The sequence below is a fragment of the Nelumbo lutea genome, chromosome 8, assembly GCF_056320005.1.
Source record: "Nelumbo lutea isolate HS-2025 chromosome 8, American lotus-T2T, whole genome shotgun sequence".
NCBI lineage: Eukaryota > Viridiplantae > Streptophyta > Magnoliopsida > Proteales > Nelumbonaceae > Nelumbo > Nelumbo lutea.
Genome location: NC_142691.1, coordinates 1,726,309 through 1,746,963, shown reverse-complemented (window position 1 = coordinate 1,746,963; position 20,655 = coordinate 1,726,309). Strand labels below are relative to the sequence as shown.

At 37.4% G+C, this 20,655-nt stretch overlaps 2 protein-coding genes across 24 annotated transcripts; one reads left to right on the top strand and one right to left on the bottom strand.

Annotated features, from left to right (window-relative positions):
* Positions 1–1,162: 1,162 nt before the first annotated feature.
* On the bottom strand, positions 1,163–10,065 carry LOC148842127 (organic solute transporter ostalpha protein (DUF300)). Of its 9 annotated transcripts, none has more exons than XR_016103170.1 (12): positions 9,939–10,065; positions 9,419–9,653; positions 9,011–9,125; positions 8,186–8,242; positions 7,291–7,399; positions 5,225–5,403; positions 5,063–5,151; positions 3,494–3,743; positions 2,144–2,377; positions 1,817–2,032; positions 1,500–1,719; positions 1,163–1,325 (listed from the first exon to the last, which is right to left on the bottom strand). XR_016103170.1 is itself a non-coding variant. In XM_088957355.1 (11 exons), exons 3-10 carry the CDS (start codon positions 9,039–9,041, stop codon positions 1,838–1,840), a joined length of 1,263 nt encoding a protein of 420 aa, XP_088813481.1. In that variant the 5' UTR covers positions 9,042–9,125; positions 9,419–9,653; positions 9,939–10,065; the 3' UTR covers positions 1,295–1,719; positions 1,817–1,837. The 9 variants fall into 9 exon arrangements, 6 of the variants coding, with proteins under 6 accessions (XP_088813481.1, XP_088813485.1, XP_088813480.1 ...); XR_016103169.1 differs by lacking the exon at positions 9,939–10,065 and adding an exon at positions 9,780–9,859 and having other exon boundaries at positions 8,892–9,125; XR_016103168.1 differs by having other exon boundaries at positions 1,500–2,032; positions 8,892–9,125.
* Positions 9,994–20,219, top strand: LOC148842126 (Nucleoside diphosphate kinase family protein). 15 transcript variants are annotated; one of them, XM_088957363.1, is made up of 5 exons: positions 9,994–10,626; positions 11,527–11,759; positions 13,063–13,170; positions 14,318–14,430; positions 15,049–15,254. In XM_088957363.1, exons 1-5 carry the CDS (start codon positions 10,567–10,569, stop codon positions 15,072–15,074), a joined length of 540 nt encoding a protein of 179 aa, XP_088813489.1. In that variant the 5' UTR covers positions 9,994–10,566; the 3' UTR covers positions 15,075–15,254. The 15 variants fall into 15 exon arrangements, with proteins under 15 accessions (XP_088813489.1, XP_088813497.1, XP_088813492.1 ...); XM_088957371.1 differs by having other exon boundaries at positions 10,426–10,626; positions 11,535–11,759; positions 13,063–13,138; XM_088957366.1 differs by having other exon boundaries at positions 10,438–10,626; positions 11,535–11,759.
* Positions 20,220–20,655: the final 436 nt, after the last annotated feature.

The following is a 20,655-nucleotide window of genomic DNA, read 5'->3' as shown; positions in this document are numbered from 1 at the left end:
GTTTTTGTAACAATATTTAGAACTCTGGCATCCTACCTTTGGCTCGTTGCTATTCTTACTCCTTTCTCTCAGCAGGCCAGCAGCAGCAATAAGAACAATCTCCATTTTTTCAGCAACCAAGCACTGGCTTTGGCTTTCAGACTTCTTTTGACACTCCTCAATTAGCTCTGTTTTCTCAATCAATTCCTTTGCACCTCGCAAATGCTCAATTGACAATTCCAATGACGCCCGTTTCCCCTTTACCTTTTTCCCTTGCTAATTGCGAACCCAGACGTTGATGCTTACAAAGACGAACCAGGAAATCCCAAGTACGCATTCAAGCATTTGACATTCAGTGTGACTGATCCGGCCGCTATGACAAGCTTGCTGGCATATCGGATATCATGTGGGCAGAGGCTATGGGGAAGCTGGTTGGGTAAAGAGGAACAAATCCCGATTCGTGTTATTGATGTAATTGAGAAATTCCACAAATTTTTCATGTGTATCATGATCATTCCACTCTATCTAAAAATTGTCTTTCCAATAGCTTTTCCCACTGTGAAAGCATGGAATACTGCCGTGAGAACATCTCCCCATGAATTTTACGATGCTATTTGAGCAGAGTTTTTGCTTGCAGGAAATCCGGACTCCATTATAGCATTATGTGTTTGGAGAATTAATTATGATGATTTTTTATTCTAATTAAGAATCACTAAGCTTGAATTAATGAAAACTGTTTGAACCGTTTTTTTTATTGAGCTCATAACTCAAAGATGAAGCTAAGAAAAAAAAAATTAGGCTGCTTTTGACATGCTTTCAAGATTTTAATTCTGATGAATCCTAAGTCAAAATCATTTTTAAGTATGTATGAAATTCATTCAAATCAACTCTTTTTTGGAACTCAAGCTCATTCAAAAAATTGGTTCTTTAGAGCTATAAAATTTAACAGAATCATCTTTGGTTTGAAAATTATCTTAAAATAACGATTCATTGGAACAAAATTTTAACCAAACATAGCTTTGGCTTCAAAATAAAATCATTCTTCCTTCAGAATTATTTCTCAACAGCAATTCTTCGGAGCAGACTGCAGAGTTAAGCCGAAGTACCAAACATATATAGCATAAGCTGCTCTCTAGCCATGACTCATCACAAGAGCATTTAGCAAGTGTCAGAACGCTAAATGTGTGAAACGTCTTTAACTCTTTGTTGCATTCTCATTCTCAATACATAACACAGAGACATGCATATGTGTATAAAGCGATGAAAAGGTGTGTGAGGATTGATTGGATGGTAATATCTAATATGGACATCGGAGTTCGGAGTTGAAGGTCGGCCTGAAAAATATCCTTGAAAAAAATCAAAATTTCAAGCGTTAGTACAATACTTGTTCATCAGTAGGGTGCTCAATGTCTGCAACATTCTTCCGAGGTTTGCAAGAGAGAGAGAGAGAGAGAGAGAGCTGGGGTGGGGAGCTGGAGCATAGAGTATAAAGGCGAGAAGCCCATCAATGGCGGCTTTACCATGGTATGGTGCAAATCAAGACATTGGCAAATGCAGTTCCAAAGATTTTTAAGAGTGCGATATTGTGGTGTTTCTGCTCCAAAACTCTAGATGCCATCAGAACAGAAGCGGAACTTCGTTCCTTTGCCACGGTTCTGGTGATTAAGATGCTGATAGCTCATAGGAGTTCTCTGGGGCCGGCTAATGATCATATCATTAACTTCCCTGCAATGCACATGACTGCTGCATACAAAATTTATCAGTAGAGCACTCAAGCAGTTTCATAATGGTTTGGTTTTGTTCATCCATCAACTTCACCTCTGTCTTGAACGATTACCTTTTTTTTTTTTTTTGTTTTTCAAAACTTGCTCACTTTAGATTCACTTCTTGCGATATTTTCCCAATCAACATGTTTTTCAACTTCTGCCTCTGAACATTCTTCCTTCTTACCAGATCCTAATGAGATGTGGTGAAATGTCTCTTGTATCCTTGTCCCAACCTTCTCTACAGGTTCTATTGCTTGGTTTATGGTCAACACAACGTCCTTGACAACCTGCTTTATAATGTCATTGTTTGTTAATAAGCTAGCAAGCCAAATTTGGAATATCCTACAGAAATTAGTTTTCTAAAATTAATAGCATTGTCAGGTAGGAAGAAGGATTACGTGTTCACTGCCGCCAACAAAAATATCCTGAACGCTTTCTCTTATACTTGTACCAGGAGCCTCATTATGAGTTTCTGTTCTCTCAAGGATAGCCGATTTCTCCATGTCACCCTCCTGCAACTTCATCATGGTTTTAGTTTCTTGGGTGGTGACCTTTCCATACTCAGAAACAGACAGGAAACGGTAAGGCTTTGCTGAGAAGACAAATATGTGAGCAACAGCTGCAATAGCCATCTGGCAAAACAGTGAGTTCACATGCACGATCAGTCTAACATACAAATTATTATAAAATATTATGTTTCTGCAGTTCTATGGAACAAGTTGGAAACAATGTTAAAGATGGGCTGTTGATTTCTACGTTAACAATCACAGCTACATGACCGAAATTACATAATTTAAATGCCTTTTGATTGTCCAGAACAATCAATCAGTTCTGGTCAATTGGTCATTTATTCCATGTTGAGTATCCAGTAACTGTCTGGACAATTTGAGATGCCAAATAAGAGTAACATTTCTTCCCAGGTCCAATCTATGGGTGGATGCATTATTGACACAAGGGTACTTACAGGTTTAAGATAATCACTTACAATAGGCATCGGGTTAAATAGCAGATAACTTCTGTTTAGTCCTCCCAAAGTTAAGATGAATCCATATTTACTTGGCACATTTATGATTTACCCATTCCAATTGGCAGGTCATCTAACCAATTTAGATTTTACTTACATGACCTCTCAACCTACCTATAATCGAAGTGAAAGACCAAAAATTAACAATCTTGACCGGCCAATAGAACTTACACTCCCTGCCACAAGACATTTTCTCCATACAGTTCTTTCCATTCAAAACATATTTCTTTCTTTCTTTCTTTCCCTCTTTTCATTATTGTTTTCTTCTTCTGGTGGACAAATTATTATTTCGTCTCCATGACTGGATTGTAAATTGGACTACTCAGCTAAAGGATTGTCAAAGGAAAATATGAAGTCTGTTTGGTAAGAAGCTTTGGAAAGAATATCATCTTAAAGAATGTTTCCTGATAACTGGGAGGGACAAGCATGTTGTTGGATCGAGTCCTGCAAATGGGTCATACCTTGGAAGTCTTCAATGCACAATCAACCCAGTTGGATGATTGATACCAACAAAATCAAATTTATTGGAAGTTTATGAAGAATATGATGAAAGGATTGGGAGAAGTACATTAATCTAATGCTAAAGATAATCCATTTGAGTCATTATCTTAGGTAGTTCTTTTCACAAGTAACTGAACGATTGGTCTAAACATGAATAGGGGTACAATTACGAAGTCCTAGTAAAGGTTCAATGACCATAGGTGTAATATAAAAAGAAACTTACTTCTATGCAGATAAGGAAATCCTGCAGGCCATTTTGAAACTTGCCCTCCTTGTGTAATACACCGAATGCACATAATATGGCAATACCAACACCTTGCCACCAAGTAGCAAAGACAATAGCCTTGAAGCTAATGAACTTTGCAAGTGGCTTTATTGGTTGGAGTTTGTCATGCGTCACATTGTAGAACTGAACAAGACAATACAAAGCCCACATTTGACTGAAGTTCAGAACTGCTGCTATGTATGGGTACCTGTAAGAAGAAACTGCATGCTTACCTTTAAACATATAACCTATGGAACATAGTCCTTGGATTGGCACGCCCTGTCTTCTGTTTTTTTCATTTTATATCTCTTTTTTGGTAATTGACCCACATATATCTTGTATACTTTGCTTTTCTTGAATGCATTTTTATTTTATTTTACTATGAAAAACTGAAAATTTGAGGAAATTAGGTTTGTAAGAGGCAGCAAATTAAAAGCTACCCATATATATTACAAGAAATATCAAACCTTAACCTTGAGGATCCACTAATTTCACACACTCATATGGCGCTGACATTTTTCTCTTAAGTTTTTCTCATACATCATACTACAGTTGTAGGAAACCTTACCACACCAACCAAACCCAATAAACTCAATATTTTAATTGGGTTGGGTTAGGGTTGATTGCTTGGTTTGAGGATCTGGTAGGATTAGAGTTAGGATTTGGGGTTCATCACTTATTGGTTTAGGGTTAACCTTAAGCTGTTCCAACCCATCTTGAGTTAAACCCATACTGTAAACAGCCATCAATGCATGCAGAATATGTTATGAGTGACATAATACGATGGGTTAGACATCAAATCATGGCCAAATTGTGTAATCAACAATTTCTCCCAATTTCCAACACCACCTCTATAGGAAGGAAAGTATAAGAAATAATTTTGGAAAGGATCCAAGACTTGTATCAAGATATGAATATGGGTATTTTATTTTAGAGGAATGAATATGAATATTTGGATACATTGATAAAAAAATAAAGATATTTGGATACACATGCACTTCAACATCTTAAAAATCTGAATGTTGAGTTTTGATCATTAACCCACAAGTTCAGTTAAATTTACAGCAATAAACTAGCCCAGTTTAGAACAGTTTTAACATAGTATCAACTGGCTCAGCTAGTGTAGTATGTGGATGCAATTCCCACTGACCCAGGGTTAGATTCTGTCTTTATCCTCCCCGCCACAACCTTCAACTTTTCCTAAGCAAAAATTTAATAATATAGACACAATACTTTGGGTGTAATTAAGTAGTTATACCAATAGTATTTGGAGCAAGTATAATATATCAATTTAATAAAATTGGCTAAAACTCCAATTCCATTTCAAATTGACATAGCAAAAGTAAGTATATATAAAAGAACAATAGATTCCTAGGAATTACAGAAACTATATCAATACAGTATCATACAATTGAAGCCACAAATATTTAGTGATAATCCAGGTAAGCCCACACCAAGACTAGTTCTTTAAGCATGTAAGAGCATCTTGTGTCCTGGGTATCCAATATAGAAGAATATGATACATACCCATAGTACCACTTGAACTCTCCATCACCATAAACACCAAGGATCTCTAATAGCAAGGCCAAGAAAGCACAAACTGTCTTCAAAATCATCTGGCCACCAAGATATATTAGAATTCAACCAAATCATGAGTATGTAACGGAAAGGTTATTGTTTGTAACTTACATATTGCACAAGACCAAATTTTTCAACAGTGTACAAGTCTTTTCCAAGCACACTTGGCCGGATGAAAAAGTTGAGAAATGATCTCTTTTGCACTGCTTGTTTCTTGTCCTCTAGCAACGGCTTGGTGAGTTGTTTTCTTGATTCAGTTTCCAGAAGTGTTATGACTCTTTCTTCACCACCTAGAATAGTTCTTCTATTAAATGGATCTTGTTGAAACAATCAGGTTATATCCTCAAGCTTATTTGGAAAGAAAAGGATCAGGAATAAGGCTTTGAAAAGGTCCACAAGTGCAAAAAGCTAGAGGTGTAATGTATATTCAGATAAGAAGAGAAGTGGTTCAATTGCAACCCAAGTCCAGAGGTTCAATATTTCCAATGAAAACAGAGAGTATCTTGTTATCCATCAATAGAAAGAAAAATAAAGAAAAGGGAAACAAGGAAAAATACTTATAAATGTTGGTACAGGGTAAACACCTTTAGGTTCTATACAAGTAAGATTGGGGTTAAACTGTGTAAAATGTTTGAGCACAAGACATTTTACTCAGGATGGGAAACCACTTTATTTTTTATTTTTTATAATTAAGAATTTTTATATTAGCAAAATGGATAGGAGGGAAGAAACATTCAATACAAGTATCAGAGCATGCTTTCAGCTCATATACATAATTTACAAAACTTTTTTTTTTTAATTTTTGTATAATTATTATACATTTTTATATGGAATATAGTTGGCTCAGTTCTAGTCATTCAAAGGATTATGCTCATTCTAGCCCTACCATCTCCCCCTATCATAATAGAAGGGGGTACTTTTAACCGTCCAAGAGTCAACTACCACCAGGAATGACTCACTTTGAGTAGAAATCTTAATAACTGTGTCACCACAGTGAGATTGAAAAACCACAATGAATTAGGAGGAACAAAACAGTCTTACGAGGCTGAGGCACACATTATTTATCATATCCTTTCCCTGAATGTATTTGTCAATTGCCAGAAATTTATTCAAATAAGCAGTTCACATGAAAAAAGCAGACCTTAGTTGGGATATGAGAGGACCATAATCAATGCCAAGAAAAAAGAAATAAGAGTTGCATAAGAAGACTTAAATGGAAAAAGTCCACCAGACTTAGATTCCAAACCCTTTTATCCTCTCTTTTCCTAGTTAAATCTTTATGATGAGGCCAAGCAGGGAAATCAGTGTGTTTGCTTCCTAGTGAAGCATCACTTTCACCCACAAGAGTTGAAAAAAGAGACTGAACTGAGAAAAACCCATTAATCCAGATTTCAATCCCTTTTATCCTCCCTCTGTGGTGAGATCTTTGTGTTATGGATGCAGCTAAGCAGGGAAAGAAGTTTCTATTCTTCCCAGTTGTCAACATTGCGCCTAAACTGAGGCCCCCAAACCACCTTATTGGCAACTAAATCATAAGACTCATAGATGGTGGGTCCTTATCTCTTGCCAATTGGAACAAGAAAGAGAAAGAATTAGATGCTTGATCCTCATTCCATTTATCATTCCAAGAAATTGTGCTTCTGAAAATTACCTACATGTTTGAGAATACCCTCCACACACCTGAACCACAAGGAAGTAAAGAAGGATTGGAATCTTCATCATCATGCCTGTTCCTATATTTTCCTTCAATAACCTAGACCTCCCACCTCTTGTGGAGTACCTTCCCCTATCCACAGGAAGATTTTTCTTGCCATCCTTTCAACCATCGCACAAGAAATTTAGCACTTTCTTCTCAACATCCACTGGTTCAAGTAGGTATTAAACAATGTCTATCCCTTGGGATATGATTGTGAGTGAGTTTAAGTAGAGCTTTCTCGAACCGAAACCAATCAATAAAAAATTCATGAATGATCTTTTTTGAAGAAACTGATATTTTTACCCTTACAAATCTTTTTCTGTGCAAAATAGTAACCAGGGATTCAAATTAAGCCATAGTTCAATTATGCTGAGATGGAAGATGAACAACATTTTCCAATTCTCCGGCTAAAAACAACATAAAAATGGATTCCAGTTTACACAAACACATAAAGAGAGGCGAGTGGGAGACAAAAGTTTACCAAGGCAAGCAATTAAATAGCTTCCAAAAGAATACAGAGCAAATGCTTCATAGCAATTCCTCAGTATATCGCAAGCAAGAGAAAATCTTGGGTTCCACAAGGACAAGATCTGAAACAGAATTAAAACAGAAATGATAAATCCTTGACGAAGTCAATCACTTGTATACAAGGTTTATTCATGTGTGCAGTGAAGACAGGAGCTTTGTTGCTTTTCTTATTTGTTTCTATAGCAGTTACATTAATTATTGTAGCTAATTCATTTGAAATATTCTTTCATATGCTTAGTTGTTCAATACATATCAACTTAAACAGAATGACTGGAAGAATGTTTTAATGGGATTACATTCCTATCACACTATGAGAGAATGGCTCATGTTCTAGACACATGCAAACACAGAGACGATTATTCCATTTAATGGCTCAAATGGAAGCATGTAAGTTGTTCAAATTGCAATGGACCTTTTACCCAAAGAAGAAAAGAAAATAAAACTGACATTTTGGAAGTCCGGTAACCAATTCATGATAGTTATAATGAAGTAGATAATTATACTTTTAGGTAAGAATATCCAATATTTCATGACATGCATTAAAAGGTATTTACACTTTGACAGTACTGGGATGCTGGATCCAGCAGTTCATAATTTTTCATCAGAGTTGGTACAAGTAATGAGAATTTATTTTATAAATGTCACATCAAGGAGATAGCAGATTTCCTTCCCCATGATGAACAGATCTACGGGACCAGTTAATATTGGTAGCACAAGTGCTAGCATTTTTAATCACACCCTTTTATGATCAAACATTTCAACTGGTATGTTTTAGGGAAGATGAAGTGAGTATTAGTTTCTTCTGGTCAAAGGCACAATTCAGCTTTGTGGATAGAAATGGCACTTACAGACTCACTAGCATAGACAGGAACCATGAAAACAATTGCAACAATCCACTTTTGCTCCTGAAATAAATCAAGTTTAAGGAAATATTTAGATCCCATTGAAACTATATATGGTAACAAGATGTTTCTCTCTCTTTTTTTTTGTACTTTTATTTTGAAATCTCAGAAAATTAACATGCAAAGATTGAGGAAGGAAGTCTGGCCAGATAATCACTGATAAAGTCAAGATTCAAATATTACATGAAGCACGGGATATGCATTTAGACCATATCATAGAAAACACACAATATACTCATAATTCTATATACATGTGACAATGCTTTGAAATCCAGACTATATATGGAAGAAGGTCAGTTCCACTATTCTCAGTCTAACCAGATAATTCAACCTCAGATCACCTAAACCAGTCAGTTTTTATTGAACCGTATTGGAGTCTGGTCCATTCTGGTTCTCTGAACATTTGATGTTTGTTTATATGTATGGAGGTGTGTCTGTGTATGTGTGTGTCTAGTTACAAGTTTTATAAGTCTAATTTGGTCGACAAATTGCATACTCCAAAATAAGAAACCTAAATCCATTAGTAGGGTTCAATGTATGTGTGTGTATCTAGTTACACTGATCACCAGACCCACACACCATGGAACTTGAAGACATACTATAGGACACAAAAGGAATGCAATGAATCATCAGGATATGGATGAAGACTGACCGCAGGATTGGTGTATGATCTTAGATGCTGGAATATTAGTAGGATAGACAAGACCAATGCAACAAGGACAAAGCATCCTCCAATCATAATAGCTGGTAGGTGAACATTCTTGTATGCACCTTGAAGGGCTAAATTGTGAATTGAATCCATTTCACAGACATATTCCACCAAAAAAACTTTGTAGCTTGATATGGATAAATTGAAGATGTAACATATTACACTGGCCGATTCCACCTGATATATGCCACAAAGAAAACAATGTTCAAAACAGGGAAGCATATAATTGTTCTGGCATAAATGGAGTTCAAGTTAGTGGTTAGTGCATGCTAAACCATTTAGCCTTGTGTGAAATATGTAAAGGGCATAGAGTCCATTATCCCCAACTGTTGCTACATCTCATGCCCAATATGTGGCCATCAACAGTCAATATAAACTGTTGAGTCAGTGCAAGACTTTATAAAAAAGAAAGAAAGAAAGGAGTCAATGCAAGAAACTCCTGTAGTTTAGAGGGAGACGCATGGGGGAACCTGATATTTAGGTAGATAAAGGGGAAAACCGCCATCAAATAGTTCCTCCCTGAGAGATCTATACAAATTTGACCCGCTATCGAGGTTTCCTGAGCACTTGAATGGCTAAGCCTGTGGGGTATCTCACGACCCCCCCTCCGGGGTTTCTTCCCAACGGACTGACTGTTGCAAAGAGTTTGTTCGCTCCGCATCCACCTGGTTCTATAACCACTTTTAATTCTGTTGGCACAAGCTCCTGCAAGATATATAATCGTATAAGCATTCAACTTAATGTCTGCTTTCTGCTTGCCATAGCGATTCAATAACAATAGCAGTGAACTAGTCAATATATAATCTTAATTAAAAAAAGAACTGATTATACTGTTTATGATTTCGTTCAAAATTCCGGCTTCAAACAAAAAAAAAAGTAGAAAAAAAAGAAAAAGAAAAGAACATGATTCCATGATTCTGATGGCCATAAACACAAACTAGATTTTGTACTCTTGATAAATAGTAATATGAAATCTAAACGTGCCCTGACCTGTGTGAGGGGTTCTGTAACTCCACTTATGAATTTTGATTTTGTTCTCTCTTCCCTCTTTCCTTGTCGTTCTCTTTTGAGAAATGTTGGACGAGTACCGAACAAGTGGAACTTTACTGAACTGCCTCCGTATGCGTTCTTGTTGACGTGACACGTTCACAGAGATGAGCCAGCATCGGGATCTACGTGGCTGGCCAGACAGAGTCACAGAGAGGCGTTAACGCAGGAAGATCAAGGAGGGAACGAATCGCGATCTTTTGGGCTTCGCGTCTGCTTCGGGCCTACGGCACTTTGAATCCGTTAGACACGTACAAATCGACTGGAACTGGATGTAGTACTAGTAACCACTTGCGCCGGCTTAGCCCGACCCAAATCGAAAAAATCGGGTGAATTTGGATGAGTAGAAGGTTGAAAGTTATGGGCCCTGAAATTGGGGTTGGCCGGTTTAACTTTATATATCACATTTAATAATAAAGGCTAAAACCCCGGCCCAGGCGGGGGCTGTAGCACTTAAATAGGTGCTAAGCTAGTAAGCTCTCGGCCCGGCCCATGATCACTCACTAGAGATTGGCGTGGCCAAATGGCCATATTCAGAGTTTTTTCCCTCCTTTCCCATCTTGCGTAGCTCATGAGTCATGGCTCGAGTTCTGGTTCTCTACTTACTATCTTCGATCTTGCTGCTTCCTGGGTAAGCAGAGTTAGGCTTTTTCCTCCTTTTTATAGTTTCTCAATATTTTAAGTTCATTTTCGTTTTTTCTCTCAATACTCTTGACAAATTAGTGTAAAGTTTTGGAACTGATCCATAATTTTTCATAACAAAAAATCTTCTATCAATCTATCGATCTCTGTAATTTCTTATCTGTGCGTAAATCCGAGTCTCGGCTCACTCTAGGAACTATTTGTGGTTTGTTCCACAAGTCCTTCAATTCCTCGATAAGACGGATTATCCAATGTTTAACCAACTCCAACTTCAACATCCGTTTGATGCCTTCTAATTTGGGTTGGTATCTTTTTTTTTTTTTTTTTTTTTGTTATTTCTATGGAAACTCTAGAACTAATTACCTGGTAAACATGTTTCTTTCGCTGGTAGCGTTCTGGTTTTTGTTGGAAATTTTATATACTCATGATTGAGTTTGTGTAGCTTCCTTTCTGAGATTCATTGATTTTTCGGAGCTCCCTTTGAAAAGGTTATTTTTATTGAACTTTTCATCACGTCTATTACTAATATGCTCCTGCCATTTGTCCAACTTCATTCACATTAAAGAGTTCATTATCATTGTAGTTTTGCAATGTGGGCTTGTTCTTATTCAACTATTTGTCTCGGTCACGCTCATAAGGCCTTCATTCAAATCCCTGATTCATTCTTCTTTGGCTCGATTTGATTTATCTATTTCCATTGTTCTAACGGATCTTTTATAATCAATCTCATCGGGCGCTGTAACTATTTCAAATGAAAGATCTCTTCTGAAAATATGGGCGTGTTTACTTGATAATCTCTACGTCTACCCTAAATATTTTTAATTCAATATTTGGTATGCTTGTCACTGTTTACTAGTTCATTTCCCTCACTTTCTTTTTAATGTGCAAGGGATATAGATTTTTAAGTCATGGCTCTCCAGAGAAAGAGAAGACATTGGCAATGATAAAACCAGATGGTTTGTTTGGTAACTATACAGATGAAATAAAGAGGGTTATTCTGCACTCCGGTTTCAGCATCATCAAGGAGATGTCGATTCAGCTTAATGAGGTTAATGTCACACTCTTTTATGCAGAGCATTCTAAAAAGAGCTTCTTTCCCAGCCTTGTGAAGTATATGATGAGGTATCCCATGATTTTTTTCCTCAATAATAGTATATAGAGTTCGCCTTTTCTTTCAGTTGCATTTTCTTATAGCCGTTAGTTACCGTGAAAATGATGAAATAGCAATATAGACTGCTTTTTGTACATGGCTTGCTGCAACAGTGCAAATTTTATGGTATCTCAACTCAGGAGCAGAGCTAGGAATTTTCTCTTGGGGAGACCAGAAAATGTACCATGAAAGGAACCCTGGCAGGATGTATGGTGAGGCCCAGTAGCAATTATCTTTTGTTTTTAGTGACTAGGTGAGAGAGAGAGAGAGTGGAATGATTCGAGGGCCATAATTTAACAGTGGACATGTCACTGAACAGTGGAATGACAAACAGGAATCATGTAGCCAGTCCCATATAGTTGGTAGTTAGTACTAGGCTTAGTTGAGTTGATCCACCACGCAAAAAGTATTTTGTTCCCTTTTGTTTTGAATGGTCAGACTCCATACCCTTTCTTGTTTCTAGATGCATGTTTGTTACTCTATTTTCTATTCCTCTTCAAATATTTAGTTGTGTGCTTTTCACCGGTTTGCATTAGGCATTAGTAAAGTTAATGTAATACCTATAGTGTGTTTTTGGGGTGCATTATCACACTCTTTTAATGTTTTTATAATAGTATGCAGATTTAATACTCTTAATTGCCATGGAACTCATCCTCTGTTTATCTTTAAAGTTGAAGGGAGCCCTTCTTTTGACTAGTAACAATGGGAGTTTTCATTCAATTGAAAAAAGAAGTCTGCTATCCAAACTCATGTGTAGCAGGGCAAAAGTACAACTAAATTACAAGCAGCCCCTCTATACAGCCAATATTACATATACTACAATTCTTTCCCCAGCCCTGGTTCTCCCCATACCCATAATCACCTGTCTCTTGTAAGTTGCAGGCTTGGAGGCCCATCTAAATGAGCCATTGAGGTCATGTCCTAGAATCTTTGCATGCTTTACCAAGGATATATACTTCCACGGAATTCCTTCTCCTGATCCCATTCATTGTATGAGAACTTGACAGTCCCCTTCCACCACTACATCTGTCCACCCGTCTTTTTTTCCAAATTCAAGCCTTGAAAGGAGAAAAATTTTAACAAAATAAAAAACCATTTTTGCAAATTCTTTGTTAGAGGAGTCTCATCTGAAGTTCCATCCACTGAGACAATAGAACACTTGGTGTTTGTTTGTTATTGTATTAGCATTTATATGCATCATATTTTCTTCAATAGAGTGAATAAACCATCATAATCTGCATGCATTAAATCTCATTGATATATGAATTTTCTTAGTGGTCCAGTGTTTGTTATGGTTCTGGAGAAGGTGAATGCAATTGCTGATTGGCGTGCTTTGATTGGACCCACTGATGCAAGTAAGGCTAAGGTCACACACCCTGATAGGTATTGTTGACATTTTATTCTTAAGTATATTTTTTAATGTGTGTTTTCATTTAAACTCTTAATCTTGTTACTTTTTCTTCTTCTTTTTTTTTTTCTCTCTTTTTAGACATAATGAGGTTTCCCAGAAGTTTAGTTTTATCATCAGGTTAAAGTTTAATTTGGGAAGCATCAAAGAATAATCCCATTTTTAGGTTAAACTGTTTACGTTGGTATATATTACGTGCTTGACCAATACACCCAAAACCTTAAGATTGTTGGAACACATCAAATCAAGTACCTTTAACATTTAGGACCATACCACAGTTCCGCAGCCAATGTCTCAACATATTCACTCTAGTGACAGGTAGCCCTCTCCACGACAGTTCTCACTCTAGCGGTAGGTAGCCCTTTCCACGACGACTCACACTCTGGCAACAGGTAGCCCTCTCTGTGGTAGCTCTCATTTTGCTCTAGGTAGCCCTCTCTGTGATTTGAACTTGAGACGTGGTGGTAAGCTTTGATACCATTTGTTGCGTGCTTGATCAATATTCCAAAAGCCTTAAGACCGTTGGAACACGTCAAGCCAAGCACTTTAACATTTAGGACCATAACAGGGGACACCAGGGTTGTGTTCTGTTTTGATCCCTAAGTCTCCACTCTTATTGGTGAGATGTGAATTTTTCCTTTTCTCATGTAGATCTTGCTAATAACAAATTGCTATAAAAACATTGTGGCTAGAGTTTTTTTTTTTTTTTTGGTTAATTTAATGAAGTATAACTTGTCTCTTTGAAAATTCTCATTGTGGATTCAAAAGTTTTCTAATGGGAATGAGACCAGGATCTTGCTCTCCTTTTTCATGCTTATTATCTTGCCTAGGTGTTTTGGCAATACTTGCTCATAGTAGATCGAATCTGAGTGATGGTCCTGCAATAATTTACCATTCCTTAGGGTTTAGATTGGTTAATGAGGTAAAATTCTGCATATTCAGATATTTGCTCAGGATACTGGGAGGAAATAGCATGAGAAGTTCTGTCCACTTTAAAGCTGCATATGACAGCTTTATTTGGTTGTCTTTGGTTATTCTGCTGTCTGACAGTTTTATTTGATGGTTTTCATATATTCCTTGCTTTTATTATGATTGTGATTATGATTTTGCTGTTATTTCCAGCATCAGAGCTATCTGTGGGTTGGATTTAGAAAGAAATTGTGTTCATGGTTCAGATTCTCCTCAATCTGCTGCAAGAGAGATTTCGTTTTTCTTTGGAGATACATTGTCATCAGGTCAGTTTCCTATCTATTTCACTGAACATCTCTCATCGATATTCAATGTTTCCAATCCTTTCTAGTTAGGCTTGATAATTGGATGCTCTAAAGATTTGAAGCCATAAAAAGACATACTTTTGCATGTTTATGTTCTTAGTGGGGACATGGTTTGGAGAACCTGATTAGTGCAATCTTTGGACTGTGGACATCGGACAATCAAATTACTGGCTCATGAATTTGAACCGGATTCTTGGGAAAAGATACTTATTACATGGCATGTGCATCCGACTTTGGAAATATTTTTATAGAAGGCATGAAAGAGTGAAGGATTTTCTACAAATGGCATTCTTGTGTCCCTATGCAGTTTTATTCTACTTGATTGTATAATTTTCTGTAGTCATTCACTGAAGAGGGTTGCCAGGAAGCAACAACACCATTGCCACAACATGTAAAACATTTTACATGTTTATGTATTCAAATACACCATCTCCATCCATATTTTTTAATAAATATTTTTGCCCAGAGACCTATACAACTTTTACCAGCAATAGAATATTCTCATAGTGATTTTATTTAATTTTAGGTTTCTATCTTCATGAATTCTTATTCTAGTTTCATTTTGTACTCTCTTCACAGGTGTCCCAAAACATGATGAGTTGTGAAAGGTACTTTCGTAGAATCTAGATAACCAATCGCACCAGCCACAGAGACATGTTGACCATTGTATTCTATATAATCAGAGTTGCTAACTTATTCTAGAAATCAAGCAGAATTTGTTCATATTGTAAACCTGGGTTCCTTCCGTTTTGTGCCTCTTAAAAGGTTTTGATTTATTATCTGCACTACCACCTCTCATGGTTTAGCTTGAAAGGCTGGTTCTGATCATAGAGCTACATAATTTAAAGGGTAATGTTTCCCTGGATTGAGCATTTCTGTGGTAAATGGAGTAGCATATCTGGGTCCTGGGAAGTGGGAATTAACTATTTTCTGATCCCATTCTGGGGTATATAAAAGAAATTCTAGAATCAAATAGCCGCCGGTGATCTCTCTAGAACCTTCATCGAAAGTCTGTATATTCAGACGAGATGATAATTGTGGTACTTGCATCAGACAATGCATTGGAGCTTTTATTCAACAATCAACATGTCATTCGGAGCCAATATGGATAATGGAAATCTGGTAAATTCTCTTCGTCGTGTTTTCCCTCCTTTTTTTTACTTGCGCCACTCTCATTTATTAAAACTCTTTATGAGTTGAGGCCTCTTAGATTTCAGAACTTGCCACCCATGTTTTAAAATTGTCGTTGGTTTAAGCCAGCTAAGCCATAGAAAATAAAATGGAAGAAAAAGTTAAGTGGTAAGGGGACACGCTGTAGAAACTACAAAGTGATTATCCAAGAGAAACCTTAAAAAAGTTGGTTAACAAGTTTTGGTGGTACCAGCGGCATCAGACAATTGGTGCAGAGGGTTCTGATAAATTGAAGACTATCGTCAATTTTTAATTGAATTATGTGTATTCTTTTATACATTTAATTATAATCCATTTAGGCAAATGATCTACATAACAGGATAGCCCTCCCTCATACCCTGAAACCCCTCAATCCCTGTTGAAAGTGGGATTTCCTATAATTGGAGATTACAGGGATAGCCCTCCCTCAACCCCTATTAGGAATCTCCCCCCTGACACTTGCCTGAACTGTAAATTGCATTAGGCTGCGTTTGGAAACGATGCAAATGGAGTGTAAACTTTGGAGTTTGGGGAGGTTAGAAGAAAGAAAGAACTTTGATGGACCAACTTGATTCTAAAGAAGAAAGGGGAGAATTGGGATAATGAATTAAGAAGATGTTTGAGAAGACAATTAGAGGATTGCCTACATAAGGAGAAAATAAGCTGGAGGCAAAAATCTAGGTGTAAATGGTTGCAATAGGGGGACAGAAATACCAAGTACTTTCATTATTTAGCAGATGGAACGAGAAGTAGAAATTTCATTTCCAAACTAGTTGTGGATGGAATTGAGTTAGCTCAACAAAAGGAGATAGTTGGGACATGTGTAGAACATTTTAAATTCATTTTAAGAAGGCTTGTAAGTGGAAGGGTGTGGGTGGAAGGATTGGACTGGTCAGATGTAAGGGGGGGGGGGGGGGGACAACAGGAGAAGTTTAGAGAGGAGGTTTGACTTGGAAGAGATTAAGGAAGTTGTGTTTTCTATGGACAGAACAAAAGCTCCAGGGTTGGATGGGTTCACAATGGCTTTTTATCAGGATTGTTGGGATATTTTGAAAGATGACCTGTTGGTTTTTGAGGAGTTTCATAGGAAAGGAATTGTTAATCCGAGGGTGAATTCTACTTTTACAACTTTGATTCCCAAAAAGAAAGAAGCCTTACATCCAAGGGACTTCAGACCAATTAGTCTGGTAAATAGCTTGTACAAGATCATTGCAAATGTGTTGTCTTTGAGACTGAAGAAGGTATTGCCATATATAATTGAACAAAATCAATGTGCATTTGTGAGTGAAAGACAGATTATTGATCAAATCCTCATTGCTAATGAGAATGTAGAGAGTTGTAAGAAGGATAAAAAGAAGGGAGTGGTTTGTAAGCTGGATATGGAGAAGGCTTATAACATAGTGGATTGAGAATTTTTGAGGAAAGTTATGACCAAATTGGGGTTTGGGGCTAGATGGTGTAAATGGATCATGGGATGTGTTTGGAATTGTCATTATTTAGGGAGACTCCTTATATCCCTTTTTGTTCTTACTAGTTGCTGATGTACTGAGGAGATTGATCCACAGAGTATATTCTAGGGGCCTTATTAGAGGTTGGAGGGTTGGAAGGGAGGACATTCCACTTACTCACAGTTTGTTGATGATACGATTCTGTTTTGTGAAGGAGGTAACGTGAGTTTCATTAGGAACTTGAAACTGGTGATTCAACTCTTCGAGCAAATGTCAAACTTGAAAGTGAATTTCGGGAAAAGTTGTGAGGTGGGTGTGAATGTGGAAGAGGGAGAGATTAGGGAGAATGTAGAAGTGTTTGGGTGTGAAGTTTCAGGGTGGCCTATGAGTTATTTAGGGTTGCCCTTAGGTGATAATCCTAAGAGAGAGAGCTTTTGGAACCCGGTGATGGAAATAAGACTTGCCTCTTAGAAAAAGAATACCTCTCTCTTGGTGGAAGGACTACACTAATCAAGCCACGCTAGCAAACTTACCCATTTATTTCTTTTCAGTGTTCAAAATTCCAATGAAGGTTTTCAGTAGGTTGGAGAGGTTGATGAAAGATTTCCTTTGGGAGTTGGGAGAGGGGAAGATGGACCATAGAGTTAGTTGGAAAGTGATGACCAAGAGTAAAGCTTATGGTGGTTTGGGGCTTGGGAGCATCGGGAAAAGGAACTCGGCCCTCTTAGGGAAGTGGTTGTGGAGGTTTCCTCTGGAACAGGAGAAGCTATGGGCTAGAATAGTGGCAAGCATACATGGGATGGGGCAAAATGGATGGGATATTAGAATCAGAGCAAAGACCACAAGCACTTCACCTTGGAAAGCCATTCATGATTTGCTTCCAGTCTTCTCCCCACTTGTCAGGTATGATTTGAATTCAGGTAATTACACAAAATTCTGGGAACAAACTTGGGTGGGGAATGTTCCTCTCAATGACCAGTTTCCTTTTTTGTATTCTCTCTCTGACTTTAAAAATAAGCCAATTTCTTCTTTCATCACCTCTTCCTCTTCCAGTTCTGGGTTTGGGTGGAACCTGGGTCTGAGGAGGGTTATGAGGGACTCAAACCTCCATAGTATTTTGAGCCTCCTTGAACTTCTTGATAATGTTTTTCTTAGACCCCTCTAAGGTGGACTCTAGAATTTAGACCCCTACCCCCACGGGCTCTTTTTCTTATGCTTCCTTCTTCAAAGTCTTATGCCAGTCCACCAGCCTTGCAACCTCCCCTTTCCGGTTAATGAGCTTTGGTGCAGACCAATTCCTCCTAGGGTTGGTAGTTTTTGTTGGGAAGCCTATCTGGAAAGATTCAACACTAGTGATTTGCTCCAAAAAGAAGAGACTCAATACTTGCTTGTCGCCTCATTGGTGTGTTCTTTGCAAAGTGGACGAGGAGACTGGTTTTCACTTACTGGTGTCTTGCCAATTTGCAAAGTCAATTTGGGAGTGGGCTTTTTCTCTCTTTGGGGCGTAGGTGGAACCCTCCATCAGATTTGTAGAGTCTATTTTCCCCTTCTTTTTTTAGGTGGCGAATGAAAAGGGGAAGGACTATGTGGGGGAAAGGACTGAGGGTTGCAGTATGTTGGTCATTATGGGAAGAAAGAAATCTTAAGATCTTCTCAGAAGATGAGAGAGGAGCTGAAGAATTGAGGGTTGTGATCCATATAAGGGCTATATAGTGGCTGAAATCTTTAAAGTTATGTGGATGACATGTTGAGGAAGTGGGGTGAGATTGCAAATTGCACACAGACCAAATCAGTAGTGAGGGTGTCTTGGACCCCCCCCCCCCTCCCCCCACCTGCTGGTTTTTTAAAATTAAACTTTGATGGGAGTTGTAGGGGGAATCCTAGATAATCAGGGATTGGGGGTGTTTTTAGTGATGAGAACAGGGTCGTTTCTGCCATGTTCTCAGGCCCAATTGGAGTGGGGGATTCCCTTAGAGCTAAGATCTTGGCAGTTATAGAATGAATCTAGAAAGCTAAGGAGATGAATGCCAGAAAACTCATAATTGAAGGGGATTTGGAGGTGGTGATAGGGTGGCTGATTAAAGACAACTGTGGATTATGGAACTACAGCAATGAGAGGGGGAAATTCAAGTGGCTGGTGCAGGAAATGGAAGTCAAGATGAGTTGAGTTAAAAGAACATCAAACTCTATAGTTGATGGATTAGCTATACAAGGGATAGAAAGGGATGCAATGTTCTAGGCCAAGTTGTAACTTAATTGTTTCTTCTTTTCTTTTTCTTTTCTTTTTTGAGGATTTAAGTTGTATTTGGAAGATAAGAGTGTTTGTCTTCCTTGTAATTATTCTTATGCTGTTTTAATGAATTTAATGAATTTGTTATTGATAAAAAAAAATGGAGTGTAAATCTCGATTCAGGGTAAATTTGTACTCTGGTTCACTTTTGCCTATGTTTGATAACATTACATTTTTGCATTGACAAATGACAAAAAACACATTTTTCAATGCATATTTACATTGATAATAAGATGTAAAAGTATATCAATAAAAAAGAAGATTTGCATTCAAGTGAACTTTTGATAAAAAAAAAGGCATGTTTCATTGGAATTTGTGTTTGCATCCATTACAATTATAAGTCTATTTGGTAAGAAGGTAAATTTGTCAGTGCAAAATAACCCAATTTTACAATTTATATGGACCGTTTTACACTCTACATATTTGCATTCACACTTATTTGCATCGTTTCCAAACACAGCCTTACGAATTCTGAGGGGGACTGCACACATATTACCCCTTAAAAAATGGTCCTTAATATTTTGGTCTCAATTTTTTATCCCATTACAAGAACAATAGTAATGAGATGATCTCAAAAATATTTCAAAATCTTAGTTGCTGATGGATGAACTTGTTCACTGTTCTTATATCTCTCAACTTGTAATTCAGGGTTTAAATTATTTGGAGCTTCATACAAGTAGACGTTTTGCAAGAGTAACTGGAAAATATCATTTGATCAAGATGGTTTTTATATGTAATGGATAGATACATGAGATTGTGGATCAATGACAACGACTGACTGTATTTACTAAAGCCCAACAAAGGAATTATTAGGGGTTGCAGTTTCGATCCATTTCCTATATATGATACCCACTTTCATTTCCGATGGCGAGAATACGTGAATGTGTGGCATTTCCTATAATTGGGGATTGCAGTTTCGATCCATTTCCTATATATGTGAGCTTCATTTAACTTCGAGGAGATTGGGGGGAATGCTGATGTTTAAAAAAAATAATGAAGCGGCGTTTCTAGCCATTCCCTCGTCTTCCTAGCAAAAACAATATAACAGAATGGTTTTATAAATGGTAAACTGTGGATTGGAGAGGGGAAATCTCTAGAATTCTAATTGGCCATGCTCTCATCTCACATTCCCAATCTGTGAGCTCTGTTCTCCGTCGCTGAGAATTTCATAGGGGATGCTAGTACTTGTGGAAAAGTCCAAGAAAAACAGAATCGAATGGCACCCAAATAGAAGTAAAATAGAGATAAAGAGAAGCAAGCACAAAGAATACATAGATT